Source organism: Podarcis melisellensis (genome assembly GCF_964234715.1).
Source record: "Podarcis melisellensis genome assembly, chromosome: 6".
Classification (NCBI taxonomy): Eukaryota; Metazoa; Chordata; class Lepidosauria; order Squamata; family Lacertidae; genus Podarcis; species Podarcis melisellensis.
In genome coordinates this window covers 80,423,328-80,438,229 of record NC_138538.1, presented here as the reverse complement: position 1 = coordinate 80,438,229, position 14,902 = coordinate 80,423,328, and the positions used below count along the sequence as shown (strand labels likewise).

Below are 14,902 nucleotides of genomic sequence, written 5' to 3'. Positions count from 1 at the left end.
TCTTACATATGTATGTACCGTAAGTATGCGTACAAACCCAATCACTTGGTACCCTTGCTCTCTTATTGAAAAGACCCCTAGTCACATTCTGCAAATAAATAAATAAAATATTTTCATGCTATACTACACTACACTGAAATGTTTAAATGCTCCTTTGATTGTCCTTGAATCTTCCCGCCACATTTGCCACCCTCTCCTGCCGCACCTCGGCGTTAAAGGAAAGGGCCCCGATCCTGGGTGGCTCCCGGGGCGTTTCCTAAAGCGACCCAGAGAGAGAGGGAGAGGGAGAGAGAGAGGGAGAGGGAGAGGGAGAGAGAGAGAGAGAGAGGGAGAGGGAGAGGGAGAGGGAGAGGGAGAGGGAGAGGGAGAGGGAGAGGGAGAGAGAGAGATGTGGTGGGTGGAGCCCGACGCGGCTTCTTGGGCAAGGAAGCGGCCGCGGCTCCTGCCCAAGGGGGAAACGGGCTGGATCCGTCCCGCTCATGGCGGCCACGTCGCTAGCGCGCTGCTGCAGCAGCAGGGCGATCCCCTGCAAGCCCCCGGGGCAGCGGGGCAGCAGGCCGCTGAGCCACGGCCAGGCGGACGGGGAAGGAGGTCTCCCCGACGGCGGCGGTTGCTCCGCGGCCCAGCGCTCCGGGGAGGCGGGCACCTGCGAGGGCATGGAAGGGTTAACCGAAGCGGAGAAGAGGGTGGTGGCTCTCCACGAGGAGGCATGCGCGGTGAGTCCGCTTCGCTTTTGCCTCGCCTTGGCGCAGCCGCCTTGGCGCTCCGGGTTTTTGCTGCGGCTGCTGCTCTGCAAACCAGAGCAAGTGCCAGACTTGAGAGTTGTCTTTTTCTGTTAGCAAAGGTGTGGTCTTTTTCTGCGATAGGGACGCTTCGGAACTGGCAAGGGCATCCGTTTAGCAAGCCCAGATTGCCACGCTTTGCTCTTGCTGCGTGTTTTGTGACTTTGGCTATTGTTTAGCCAGTACTGTAATTGTAAGCACTTTTGTTGTTTAGTCGTGTCCGACTCTTCGTGACCCCATGGACCAGAGCACGCCAGGCACTCCTGTCTTCCACTGCCTCCCGCAGTTTGGTCAAACTCCTGCTGGTAGCTTCGAGAACGCTGTTCAACCATCTCGTCCTCTGTCGTCCCCTTCTCCTTGTGCCCTCCATCTTTCCCAACATCAGGGTCTTCTCCAGGGAGTCTTCTCTTCTCATGAGGTGGCCAAAGTATTGGAGCCTCAGCTTCACGATCTGTCCTTCCAGTGAGCACTCAGGGCTGATTTCCTTCAGAACAGATAGGTTTGATCTTCTTGCAGTCCATGGGACCTTCAAGAGTCTCATCCAGCATCATAATTCAAAAGCATCAATTCTTTGGCGATCAGCCTTCTTTATGGTCCAGCTCTCACCTCCGTACATCACTACTGGGAAAACCATAGCTTTAACTATACGGACCTTTGTCAGCAAGGTGATGTCTCTGCTTTTTAAGATGCTGTCTAGGTTTGTCATTGATTTTCTCCCAAGAAGCAGGCGTCTTTTAATTTTGTGGCTGCTGTCACCATCTGCAGTGATCATGGAGCCCAAGAAAGTAAAATCTCTCACTGCCTCCATTTCTTCCCCTTCTATTTGCCAGGAAGTGATGGGACCAGTGGCCATGATCTTCGGGGTTTTTTGATGTTGAGCTTCAAACCATATTTTGCATTCTCCTCTTTCACCCTCATTAAAAGGTTCTTTAATTCCTCCTCACTTTCTGCCATCAGTGTTGTGTCATCTGCATATCTGAGGTATATAATTGTAAGCACACGCCCTCTTATTTTCACCCACGAACACTGTTGTTATTAGCTATTATAGATAAATAGAACCTGCATGGAGAGAGGCAGTATACCAGGCCTGTTGCTTTTTGCACCCTGCTTGCAAGTGCTTGAGACACCTGGCTGAAACAGAATGCTAGGCTGGTTAGCCCTGGATCTGATTCACCAAGGAAACCTGTATGTTTTTAACTGGGGGTGGGTGGTGGGTGGCAGGGATGTGTAATGGTTGCAGAATTTGGCTTGTTGAAAAGGAACTCTGCTTTATTTATTTCTTTAACACAAGATTCTAGAACTTACGGTTATGACGGAAGATACGCTAGCAAGTGTGTAGCCGCAGAAGCCAGAAATGTGACTAACTTAAGGTTTGGAGGGTGGATGAGCCTGCAATCATTCCATACCTCTTTTCACAATGAGCAGAGGCAGAATAAATCATACAAAATAAACAGCCATGCACAAATATACTTGATCTGCATAATTTATGCAGGTCACACCATTCAGCTTCGTGTGCAAAATTTGGGTTACATAGCAAATGTCTATAGTCTCACTTATGAACAGAAGAATAATTTTAGGGCAAGGATGCTCTCCTTGGAATATGTGCAGGCACCATGAGCTGGGGAAATTCACATTCTGAGCTCATTCTTCATCACCACTACCTGAAATACACCCAGCACTTCCATGTGTTTTCACATTGCAGAGTAAAAATAAAAATAAAAATGGTGCACAAACTGCACCAGGTTTGTCTACCATCACAGACCTTCTCACTGGGATACCCCAGAGTTCCCCACAACTGGAAAACAACTCATCTGCAGAACATTCCTATTCTCTGAGCCCAGAGAGCTGTGACTTTGCTTTACACCTCTCTTCCGAGGCATAAATCCCTTCGCATCCATTTACAATTGGCAATGCTGCATCCAAGCTAGAAAGGCGTCTGCCACTTGGACAAAAATTAGCTGGCTTTCCTTTTACCAATCTGAAATGCTTTGAAAAGCAGGCAAATGCGCTGGGCTGGCTCAAGACGGTTAGCTGTTCCAAGAGAGATTCCTTTTTGCTATCCCATCTTACACTAAAACACTGCTGTATGCAAAATCATAGTGAAACGAAAGGATTTCAGAATTTTGCAGAGGGCAGATGAATGTTGCCAACCGTCTTACACACATGTGCGAAGCCATCTTCCAAAAGTGAAGCGGAATGCCCTGGCTCTACACAAACTCGCTAACGCACACCCTGCAAAGTTTTCTTGTCTCTTCCTCTCCTCACATCCCTCCTCCTCTCCATCACTATCTTGGAGTATACTGGGAGTCTCTGGAGTGATGCCATGAGCTGTACCTGCTATTGTTTTCTAGGGCTCTTCCAGACAACCTGCCTATTCCGCACTCATCCTGATTTGTTTGCAGGGAGAATAGATGCCAGTGTGTTTCACCATCGCTCTCCTTATCACAAAAAGTCTGAACTTTTGGCAGAATCAAGTTTGTTAACACGAGACCGCCCCATTCAGCTATAATTGCACAACCTGAATTTGCCTGTATGTTACTGGAACCCCACTTCAAAATGGTGACAGTCTGGAAGCACCCTAAAAGTTGGCTGTAGGGCTGGCCATGCAGACTCAGAAAAAGAATAAAGCTGGAAGAATGGGTAGGGTGAAGTGTGTCATAAATAAACAAAGAAACATCTGACTGCACTAAAGGCGGCATCCCATTGTTCTCCTGGCTTGCTTGGCTTCCCCCACAACCCCTACTCCAATAACAATGGGTGTTCCATGTGCATTTGTCAAGTGGTAATGACAGGAACAAGGGACACGGGTGGCGCTGTGGGTTAAACCACAAAACCTAGAACTTGCTGATCAGAAGGTTGGCAGTTCGAATCCCCACAACGGGGTGAGCTCCCGTTGCTTGGTTCCTGCTCCTGCCAACCTAGCAGTTCGAAAGCATGTCAAAGTGCAAGTAGATAAATAGGTACCACTCCGGTGGGAAGGTAAACGGCGTTTCCGTGCGCTGCTCTGGTTTGCCAGAAGCAGCTTAGTCATGCTGGCCACATGACCTGGAAGCTGTACGCTGGCTCCCTCGGCCAGTAAAGCGAGATGAGCGCCGCAACCCCAGAGTCAGTGATGACTGGACCTAATGGTCAGGGGTCCCTTTATCCTTTGCCTTTAATCATGGGAACAAGAAGTAAGGTCTGCTGTTCTCTCTGTGTGTTTTAAATAGGCTGGGAAGCATAACTACATAGATCCAGTCACTGGCTACCTAGTGTTCACCAAAGTGGCCCATTTGCAGAGAGGACACTGCTGTGGTACTTCCTGCAGACATGTGAGTATTAAACCTTGTTGACTCCTATGAGGAAGGCGCTCCATCAACAAATCAGTCAGTTTTAAAATGAATTTCAGTGGTAAATGACACACCTGTTCCCTTAAAAGGATATATATGAAAGCCTCTCTGGGGAAGGCAGTTGAATTGCCAGGGATGGAAAGAAGTTGCAGATGTTTTTGTCCCCTCAAAAAATGTACACATTGTTTGTATATATGATCCTGCACATGTTCGCTACGTTAATTCGGTGGAATTAACTTCCTAATAAACCAGTGTGGCTAAGAAGTGTGTTTTATCTGTTTCTGCTGGTGTCAAGAAACAAACCTGAACATGTTCTAGGCAGCCAGCGATTAGGTTTGCAAACACAGCTAACCTTGAAGACAACCTCCAAATTCCTACAGATGCTTCTGGAGAGATGTGCTTGGGTGAACAGAAATAGCTATGGTGAACCGATCGGACATACTGTAGATTTAAGATGTAGCCGTGCTCTTTGTATAGCCTCTGATCTTTATGACCTTGGTTTTTGAGTTGCTGTTAAAAAATGTGGTTTTTTTACAGAAGACAAATAAAATAGGAAATCTAATCAGTTTAAGGGCCAACAACTGCCTTGAATACCTTACTAAGCAGCATCAATTCCCCTTTTTGGCTTCTTTTAAAAAAAAATTCCTTAACACACTAGCAAGTTTATTGCTTCCACATTTGACAGTAACAGATCATAATAACTTGGTCTGAATCTGCCCCCCCGACCTTGAACCCACCACTTGGGTGTAATGCCCACTAAAATCAATAGGCCCCACCCCAAGTAAAACATTCAGCACTGGGATATGTAAAACATTTTCAGAGGGGGCATTTATCATCCCGACGGTCCTTCTCAAACTGTTTATTACTGCTTTAACTTTTCCATGTGAATTTCATTATAGCAAATGTCAAGAGCTGCTTCCAGGCTCTTAACCAGAAATGTTGTTCTGGAAAGGAGGGGTAACAACAGAGTAGCTTATGGGATGTCATAAGTCAATGGCTCCACTTTCCCTGCACCCAAATTTCACAATCCTCAGCACACCGGTTTTTCATAAATTATTTTTTTGTTGCCTGCGCAGTCAACACAAGTCCTCTTGAACAGAGTTCAAACAATAAAATACATCATTAAAAATATTAAAACATTTAAATCCATTCATTTATCCACACTGGGCTGTCATCTCGTTAAGGAAATCTTAATTACCTCCATATGAGTTATTTATTTTAAAATAAATTATTTGATATACATTTATTTTCTTCATATTAAAAAAAATCATATTGAAAAAGACCATATTGAGTGAAAAGGAGGGGGGAATCGCATCTTACAGCTTCAATGTCAACTAATCAATTTTAGCACATTGTCAAAATGTCCATTGACGCTCGCTTCTCAGTTCTATATCTGTTCCAATATTGGATAAATAGTGTCCAATTCCTTTGAAATGTGTCTTCTGAGTTACTTCTTCCCTCCCATTTTATTCATCACCATCTTATTCCAAATTTTCCCCTTCCATAATTTGAGAGATGGCAGATGGGCTGTTCTATAGGTTACTGCTAATAATTAATCAGTTAGGCTTACATATTAATAAATCAATATTTCTGCAGAAAAAGGCCTGCCTTCCAGCAGAGTATACATGGAAGAGTTGTGATAGGCCCCATTGTGGAAGAGACATTCTCTTCTGTGTGAGGAAAGGAGAAAGCTATGTTATAAAATGATGCAGACCAACTGAGGTTTGTTTAAGTCAGGGATGGCCAACTTGTATCCTGATGATTGTCTAGATAGAAGTTGGGGTCCAACATCTGCAGAGTCACAGGTTTCCCACCCCAGGTTTAAGCACTTGTGTCAGGGTTTCTGGGAGAGAGGAGGAGATGACAGAGGAGACGGAGAGCGAGTGGGAGGAGGGGCAGAAGGATGAGGAAGAAGATGACGGGATTCTGAGGGAATCCACGAGTCTGAGCAGCGAGTCAGAGGATTCTCAAAAGGGGGTTACCTTAATCAAGCAAAAGGGAGGAGAAGGGAGAAGCGGAGAGGAGCCCAGTGGAAGACAGACGCAGCAAGAGGCGTCTCAGCCGGAACGGAGAAAAGGGGGTGGAGTCGTCAGCCTCTCGGAGGGAGCAGGATTAGGAGAGAACAGAGAAAGGGGGTTGGAGCAAGGTGTTCAGCCGGAAAGGGTGGAGAGCAGAACAAGGGGTGGTGTAGCGGTCGAAAGAAAGGTCAGCAGCAACGTACGCGCGCCAAGTTCAAACGTAGAGGCGCGCGGAAGTGGAGAGAGCTCAGGGGAGGAGCCCGGCCCTAAAGCCAGAAGGAGGGGGGAAGAGGCGGCAGAGGATTCAGCCTCAGGCGAGTCACGGAGAGAGGGAACCCAGGGGGGCAGGAAGACCCTGCGGAAAAGAAAGGAGAGGAAGAGGTGGTCTAGAGCCAGGCTATTAAGTTGGTGTGGAAGAGGGGAGGAGTCAGAGGGGACTTCAGCGGTCTAACGTGACAGACGTACGGCCACGATGCTGAACTGTACGAGAAGCAGAAATCTTCAATAAACTTTTCCTGTAAATAAACTGCAACGGAGTGAGGTCTCTTGTGAGCTGGGACCCGTCCTGGGTGGCCGTGACAGTAAGTCCCCTCTCAGAAAGCAAAAAATTTTTTTTGCGAAGCTCACGAACGGGAGCAGCCATGAGCGCTGAGGAGCAGCTGGTTGCACTGCGGGATCAGGTTACCGCTCTCACATCGGCAGTCATTGCTTCGCAGAAGAAGAATGACGACTTGGAGAAGACGTGCCAGGATTTGCAGGCAAGGTGGGAACACGCGGACAGGGCGGGGGCCCCAGGTTCCAGAGCGGAGGGCATTGCGCTTGGACGGAGGGGGGGGTGCCCTGGTTCCGCATTTTAATGGCAACTTGCAAGACTATCCCAATTTCAGAGCGGACGTCGTATATGCACTGCATTTACTCCGTCGCGATTTTAAAGATGAGGAGGAGAAAGTGGGGTTCATTGTTTCGCACCTGCATGGGGAGGCCAGGGCTTGGCTACGCAATCTGTGGCGCGAAGATGGACCGGCCCGTCGCAATTCAACTGCGTTCATCAAAGCGATGGATTCTTGTTTTCAATCCTCTGTGGATGTGGACATTGCGCGCCGTCAAATGCACGGGCTGAGGCAGGGGAAAGCGACTGTGCGCCAATACCACTCTAAATTTTTTGCATTGCTCACCGCCTTAGATTGGCCAAAGGACAGTAAGCCGGTCAGAGATCTTTTTTGGGAGGGATTGAGCCCCCCCATCAAGGATGAGATCGCTAGGGGGGACAGACCCCAGACCCTAGAAGACGTGGTGCACCGGGCTTTAGCTATTGGAATTCGACATGAGGGACGTCCGTGGCACGAGGAGGACGGGTCCCAAGCGCGTGCGCAAGCGAGGACTCTCCCTTTTGTGCACAGGGATTTCAGCCGTGCGCACCCCTCGCCAATGGGGAAGGACAGCGAGGAGCCAATGGAGATTGGTGGTGCTAGGGCTCAGAAGCCTTCCCAGAGCCCTGTCCCTGGTGCAGCCAAAGCGAAGCCTCCTAGAGGAACCAGGAAGTGTTACATCTGTGACAGTGCGCACCATATGGCGAAAGAGTGCCCCCAGAGGCTCCAGAAGCACACTGCAGCACTGGCAACTGTAACAGCAGAGGTGCAACCAGGGGAGCAGCTTCAGGGAAACGACAGTGCCTGGCTGGAAGCAGAGCTACTGGGGCTCAGCCAGGCGGATCTGTAGACAAGCCCCCAGCATCACTGCAGAGCGTGGACCCTTTGCCTCCCAGACCGGCAGTTCTGCTCACAGCAACACTCCAGTTGCCTGATGGGAGACTCCTCGAGGTTCCAATAACGATCGATTCGGGAAGCAACGCCGACTTCGTGGGACTGCAGTTCGTTAAGCAGCACAACATGGCGCTCCTGCCTGCAACGACGCCTCTAAACGTGGTCACGGTAGACGGCAGGAAGTTGCTGGGGGGGCAAGTGGTGCAGCAAACCCCTCCCATGATGATGCAGATTGGCAACCATCGAGAACTTATTAGTTTCAATGTCACCCACTTATCGGACACACCCATCGTGTTAGGCATGAGTTGGCTGGAGAGGCACAGTCCCGCGGTTGCGTGGTACCAGCGGCAGATCACCTTTTGTTCATCGTATTGTGCTCAGCATTGCTTTCAGACCGATCAGGGAGGAGAAGCCGAGCAGCAGTTGCATCTGGGTATGGTGCAAACGGTGCCTCACAAGTACCAGGACTTCTTGGAGGTTTTCTGTGAGAAGGAAGCTGACAAGTTGCCGCCTCACAGACCTTACGACTGCGCGATTGATTTAGTGCCAGGGGCGCAACTGCCTGCTGCCAAGCTGTACTCCATGTCGGAAGACGAGATGCAAGAGCTTCGGGAGTTCATAGACCATAACCTCAAGCGAGGTTTCATCCAGGAATCTAAAGCAGCGGGTGGCAGCCCTGTGTTCTTTGTGAAGAAGAAAAACACGCCCCAAAAAAGGCTTATAGTGGATTACAGGTTCATAAACAGCTTGACTAAGCCCAAAGCTTTCCCCATGCCCAAGATTGACGACCTTTTAGCGACCGTCAGGAGGGGCAAGATTTTCACCAAGCTGGACCTACGTGGAGCTTACAATCTCATCCGCATCCGGAAAGGAGATGAGTGGAAGACCGCCATGTTCACCCCTCTGGGCACATACGAATACAGAGTCATGCCTTTCGGTCTCCAAAATGGCAGCCACGTTTTTCAAGCATTTATGCACCACGTGCTAGCAGGTCTCCTCTACAAGAAGTGTGTCTGCTTTCTCGACGATATCCTGATTTTCTCGGAATCGTCGGAGGATCACGATAAGGACGTGAGGGAGGTCCTGCAGAGGCTGAAGGACCACAGGCTGTACGCCAAGTTGGAAAAATGCCAGTTTGATGTCAGAGAGGTTGATTTCCTTGGCTACAAGTTGTCCGACGAGGGACTGGCCATGGACAGGGCTAAGGTTCAAGCGCTGTTGGACTGGAAAAGCCCTCGAAATCGGAAAGAGGTCCAGAGGTTCATCGGCTTTGCCAATTTTTACCGCAAGTTTATTAAAGGTTTTGCGAACGCGACGGCGGCTATCACTGACACCCTCAGTTCCAAGAAGAAGAAGTTCGTCTGGACCGAACAAGCGGAGCGGTCCTTCCGGACGCTTAAAGGTCTTTTCGCCTCCGAAGAGCAGCTGCTCCACGTGAATCCCGGCAGACCCATGCGGGTAGAGACCGATGCGTCAGACAGAGCGGTTGGGGCCGTTCTTTTGCAAGAGGATTCGCAAGGCAACTGGAGACCGGGTGCGTTCTACTCCCGGAAGCTCAGCAAGACGGAGCGCAATTATACCATATGGGACAGGGAGTTGTTGGCCATTCATGCAGCTTTCAAAGCGTGGCGACACTTCTTAATAGGAGCCAAGCACACGGTGCAAGTCCGCACGGATCACAAGAACTTAGAGTATTGGCGGACGGCTAAGTTACAGACCCAGCGACACATGCGCTGGGCGGAGTTCTTTGCGGATTTCGACTTCAAAATAGAATACATCCCAGGAGACTCCAATGTTATTGCAGACGCGCTGTCCCGAAAGCCGCAATACTTGGAGGAAGCAGCTCCAATCGCAGCAAAGCACATTTTCGCACCGCAGGCGTGGACGTGCGCTACCATCGCAGTCGACCTGGACGCGGTGCGACGCGCGTTGCAAAGGGATCAGTTTGCACAGTCCAAGATGGAGGAGCTACGCGGAGGGTCGCGAGACAACGATGAGTTCCAATTGCAAGATGGACTTTTGACTCGTAAGGGTGCCCTTTACGTGCCCACCGACGATCTTCGAGCCAAGGTTCTGCAACAATTGCATGACGCCCCTAGTGCAGGCCATTTCGGCAAAGAGAAGACGATGGAATTGGTGGCTAGAGACTTTTGGTGGCCCCAGATGAGAGGAGAGGTGGCGGACTACGTCGCCAGGTGTGATATCTGCCAGAGGTCCAAACCAGTGCACCAGAAGCAGGCGGGATTGCTAGAACCGCTGGAGACACCGCAGCAACCGTGGGAGAGGGTAGCGTTGGACTTTGTTACGGACCTGCCCAGCTCCAGAGGTAAGACGGCGGTGTTAGTGGTGGTGGACTTGTTCACCAAGATGGCGCATTTCATCCCTTGTGCCAAGGTGGCGACGGCAGAACAGACCGCAAAGCTCTTCATCGATCACGTCTTCAGAGTGCATGGACTTCCGCAGTCCGTCTTGTCCGACAGGGGGCGCCAGTTTGTTTCCACTTTCTGGCGAAAGCTTCTGGGCATATTGCACGTCAAAATCAACCTGACATCGGCGAGACATCCACAAACCAACGGTCAAGCGGAGAGGGTCAACGCGATCATGCAGCAGTACCTGCGGTGCTACGCCAACCAGCGACCTGCGGCGTGGGTGGACTATCTGCCGATGGCTGAATTCGCCTACAACAACACGAAACACGCATCCACCGGGGTGACGCCTTTCTTCGCGAACAATGGCCGTCATCCCAGAACCTTCCCGAGATTTGCGGCACCAGGAGGGGGGGGGCCTCAAGATGCCGACCAGTTTGCAGCGGAGTTGCAAGAGGTGCACGAGGAGCTGCGGAGACATTTGGAGCTGGCAAAACAGGCGTATAAGGTGCAGGCCGATAAGCACAGGAGGGCGGGAGAGGACATCCAGATTGGGGACTGGGTGTGGTTAGCAGCCCACGCGATGCCGGCCAGGTCATTGGCCAAGAAGAAGTTAGGACACAGGCAGCTAGGGCCATATCAAGTTGAGGCTAAGATCAATCCGGTGGCTTTTCGTCTAGCCCTTCCGGAGGGTTCCAGGGTGCACCCGGTCTTTCATAGGTCGGTGCTCACTCCCTACAAAACCCCACACAGGTTTCAAGAGTCAGGAGCACTCCCAGAGCCACGTAGGAGGGCGCCTGAGGGGGGGGAATCGCCAAGACCAGAACCTCTTAACGAGGTCACAGAGATACTGGACTCGAGATGGGGGGAGGAGGGAGTTGAATATTTTCTAGCCAGGGAAGGCACTCCGGCCTCTGCCAATAGCTGGGTGCCGGGTTACGCGTTGGACGAACCCCTGTTGAAGGAGGAGTTCCATGCACTTTTTCCGCACAAGCCCATGCCCGAGGAGTATTTTGATGATTGGCTTTTCACGCCCACTTTGTCAGACAGCACGTTCGAGGGTTTCTCCTCACCCGAGGGCCATACGCCCGAAACAAGCCCGACCAGGGATCCGAGACTGGGGGGGGAGGAGACAGGCCCTTGTTGGTGGGTGGATCAGCCAAGGGAGGCATGGAGTCAGAGATGGATGGTAGGTCCTTGGCAGGCAGCGCCAGGAGAAGCAGTGATGGAGGAAGAGACTGTGAGGTCTGTGGGTGGGGAACCCGAGTTCGAACACACATATACGGAGATGACAGAGGAGAACGTTGAAGTGGACAACTTGTATCCTGAACCGACCCCGGAAGTACCACGTTTTCCTCAACCTGCACCCGGCGAGCGGGAGGGGGGAAGGGGGGGCTTCGAGGGGGGGATGGATGTCAGGGTTTCTGGGAGAGAGGAGGAGATGACAGAGGAGACGGAGAGCGAGTGGGAGGAGGGGCAGAAGGATGAGGAAGAAGATGACGGGATTCTGAGGGAATCCACGAGTCTGAGCAGCGAGTCAGAGGATTCTCAAAAGGGGGTTACCTTAATCAAGCAAAAGGGAGGAGAAGGGAGAAGCGGAGAGGAGCCCAGTGGAAGACAGACGCAGCAAGAGGCGTCTCAGCCGGAACGGAGAAAAGGGGGTGGAGTCGTCAGCCTCTCGGAGGGAGCAGGATTAGGAGAGAACAGAGAAAGGGGGTTGGAGCAAGGTGTTCAGCCGGAAAGGGTGGAGAGCAGAACAAGGGGTGGTGTAGCGGTCGAAAGAAAGGTCAGCAGCAACGTACGCGCGCCAAGTTCAAACGTAGAGGCGCGCGGAAGTGGAGAGAGCTCAGGGGAGGAGCCCGGCCCTAAAGCCAGAAGGAGGGGGGAAGAGGCGGCAGAGGATTCAGCCTCAGGCGAGTCACGGAGAGAGGGAACCCAGGGGGGCAGGAAGACCCTGCGGAAAAGAAAGGAGAGGAAGAGGTGGTCTAGAGCCAGGCTATTAAGTTGGTGTGGAAGAGGGGAGGAGTCAGAGGGGACTTCAGCGGTCTAACGTGACAGACGTACGGCCACGATGCTGAACTGTACGAGAAGCAGAAATCTTCAATAAACTTTTCCTGTAAATAAACTGCAACGGAGTGAGGTCTCTTGTGAGCTGGGACCCGTCCTGGGTGGCCGTGACAACTTGTCTACAAAATATTTTAACTTTCACCCTTCAGGCTCCTGCCTGAAGCACCTTTTTAATCCCTGAAAAGGGTTGCAATGAATTAATGTGACTGATGAACCCTCTAAGCATTGCAATTCTACACCTAGCGGGTTGCAGAGAAATAAAAAGCAACTGGAATCCTGTCCAACCACAGATCAGTACTGCAAAGCAGCCAACATTGGCCTGAGCAATTATACTGCACAGTTCATTGACAAAAAACCAGTTCAGTGCATCTACCATAATTTAACATTGATTATTTATATGATATTTTGTATTGCGGTTTTAATTTTGTTTTAGTGCTGCAATTTTATTGTTAGCAACCCTGGACTCTCATAAGAAGAAGGGTGAGGTATAACATTATTATTATTATTATTATTATTATTATTATTATTAACTGTTCAGAAGAAAGTAAACACCTCCAGCCTCCCTAACTCTTCACAAGCAACCTTTTCCCAGTCTTATTTAGTCATCTGAAAGTGATTAAATACCTATAGTGTATAGGACCCGTGTCACCCTCTTCACATTGCTCTCCAAAACACTCTTGAATTGTGAGATTTAATGCTGCAGTCCTGTGCACGCTTCCCTGGGAGTAAGCCTCATTGAACACAGTTGGATGTATTGCCAAATTCCAAGTAGGATCTGGCTACAAAAGATTCTGGCGTTCACTTTGTGTTTTGTGACTAGAGAAATCTATTCCCGTCTCCCCATCTTATGTGAGGTTTCAGGAAGTGAGATCTCTTGACTTCAATGAGATCTCTTTTCCTCCACTTTGGTAAGTATACAGGATTGCATGCAGAGTGGGGAGAGGAGCGGTTGACTCAGATACTGTATAATGAGTAGGGACATATCTAGCAAGGAGGTTTCTTGGACAATAATTAGGACCATTTGTTTGGGGAGAGGGCAAGGAAAAGGGGGGTGCATGGCTCAATTCCTCCTCTCCTTTCCTCTTGCTCGCTCTCTTTTCAAGTCCCGAGGCCACAAATGATTTATAGGACATCATTAATTTTGTCTTTAAGCACAGGCAATGTTGAGGCCTCATCAAGAATGACTTATTCCATCTCTCTCTCTCTTTCTCCAGTGTCCATATGGTCAGATGAATGTTAAAGATCCTTCCAAAAAGAAGCGGTTCAATTCCTTTTTCTACGCTTGACGATCGAAGCCTTTTGCATCATACCATGAAGGGGAGGGGGAGTCAGCCATCACTCCCATTTCTTCCTTCTTTTCTGCCCCCTACAGCTTCCATATTTTGCATAATGCTGTTCCTTTGACCTCTGCTGTTCTGCATCCTGAATATTTTCCAATTGCAATAAAATAAAAACCCCATGTGTGCTCCAGTGGCGCTGAGCCATTGACAAGGCTTTCCCTTTCTCTGGTGTTATAAGTGGCTGGCTGGGAAGAGATGGTTGCTTTGCCTTCCAGAGTTATCAGGCTGGAGAGGAGAAACCAGCCACGCTCAGGCTAGCTTTGTTTCGCTTGGTGGTGCTGAGCTACTCTTCGAGAAACATTTAAAGGCGACTTTAAAATACAGGTTCTCTTCTAGCACAAGGCTGAAAGAAAGTCTCCAAACTGATCCATAACACTATCATTGGATTAGCATCTTTGTCCTGAATGATCTAACTATATTTGCTCTGCAAATGTGTGTTTGTTTGGCTGCAAGCTCAAGAAGATATTCTTAAGCAACTGCAGGCTTGTTTGGACGTGTAAGCGGTGGAAGCTGGTGCCCATTAGGACTCATAGGGCAGAAGCAGGGGGGAGGTCAACAGCAGGGGGAGCCAGAGCCAATGATAGGCAGAGTCATTCTGGTTTTGTTCTCATTCTTCTCCCAGCTGTGTTAAGAGGAGGAGACTGAGACTAAGAAGGAGGAGCTGACAGTCAGTGTCATCCCATAGACTGGTTGTAAGTAAAATAGGAAGCAGGTGGAGGCAGAGCTTGGTGAGACACTGTGCTTGCACTAATAGACCAGCTCCCCTGCATGTATGTCTCACCTGATTTTGTTACACCAGATTATTCTACACTTGATGAACGGCAGCTGGATGTGACCCAGTTGGGGAAAATTGGCGTCAAGGTGAGAAAGAGGTGGTGCCTACTCCCATATGAAAGTCATCAGCAGATTTTGCATCTTCCAAGAGAGAAAGACAGAGCACGTCTAGGTGACCCACCCATTCCTGGCTGGCCACTGAATGTATGAACTCTACTGAAAAACATCTTGTCTGAAGTGATAGGAAGGTTCTGCCTGTCAAGTTGGATCACTGCCTGCTCATTTGCACATGCATGGGCAAGGAACTATTTTGCTCCTTGAGGGGCAAATTCCCTGGGTCCTGGGGCCATCTACCATCTGCAGGCAGAGGCTAAACATACAGACACACACTGGACACGACACTCACATATGGTAAAGATAAAGGGACCCCTGACCATTAGGTCCAGTCATGGCCGACTCTGGG

The 14,902-nt window shown here is 49.9% G+C and overlaps 1 protein-coding gene across 1 annotated transcript; it reads left to right on the top strand.

Moving 5' to 3' along the window:
- The first annotated feature begins 378 nt into the window (after positions 1–378).
- On the top strand, positions 379–13,816 carry LOC309371873 (uncharacterized protein C1orf53). Its single transcript, XM_081914971.1, has 3 exons — positions 379–716; positions 3,992–4,093; positions 13,540–13,816. The coding sequence occupies exons 1-3, from the start codon at positions 480–482 to the stop codon at positions 13,609–13,611; spliced, it is 411 nt and encodes a 136-aa protein (XP_081771097.1). The 5' UTR covers positions 379–479; the 3' UTR covers positions 13,612–13,816.
- The last annotated feature ends 1,086 nt before the right edge of the window (positions 13,817–14,902 follow it).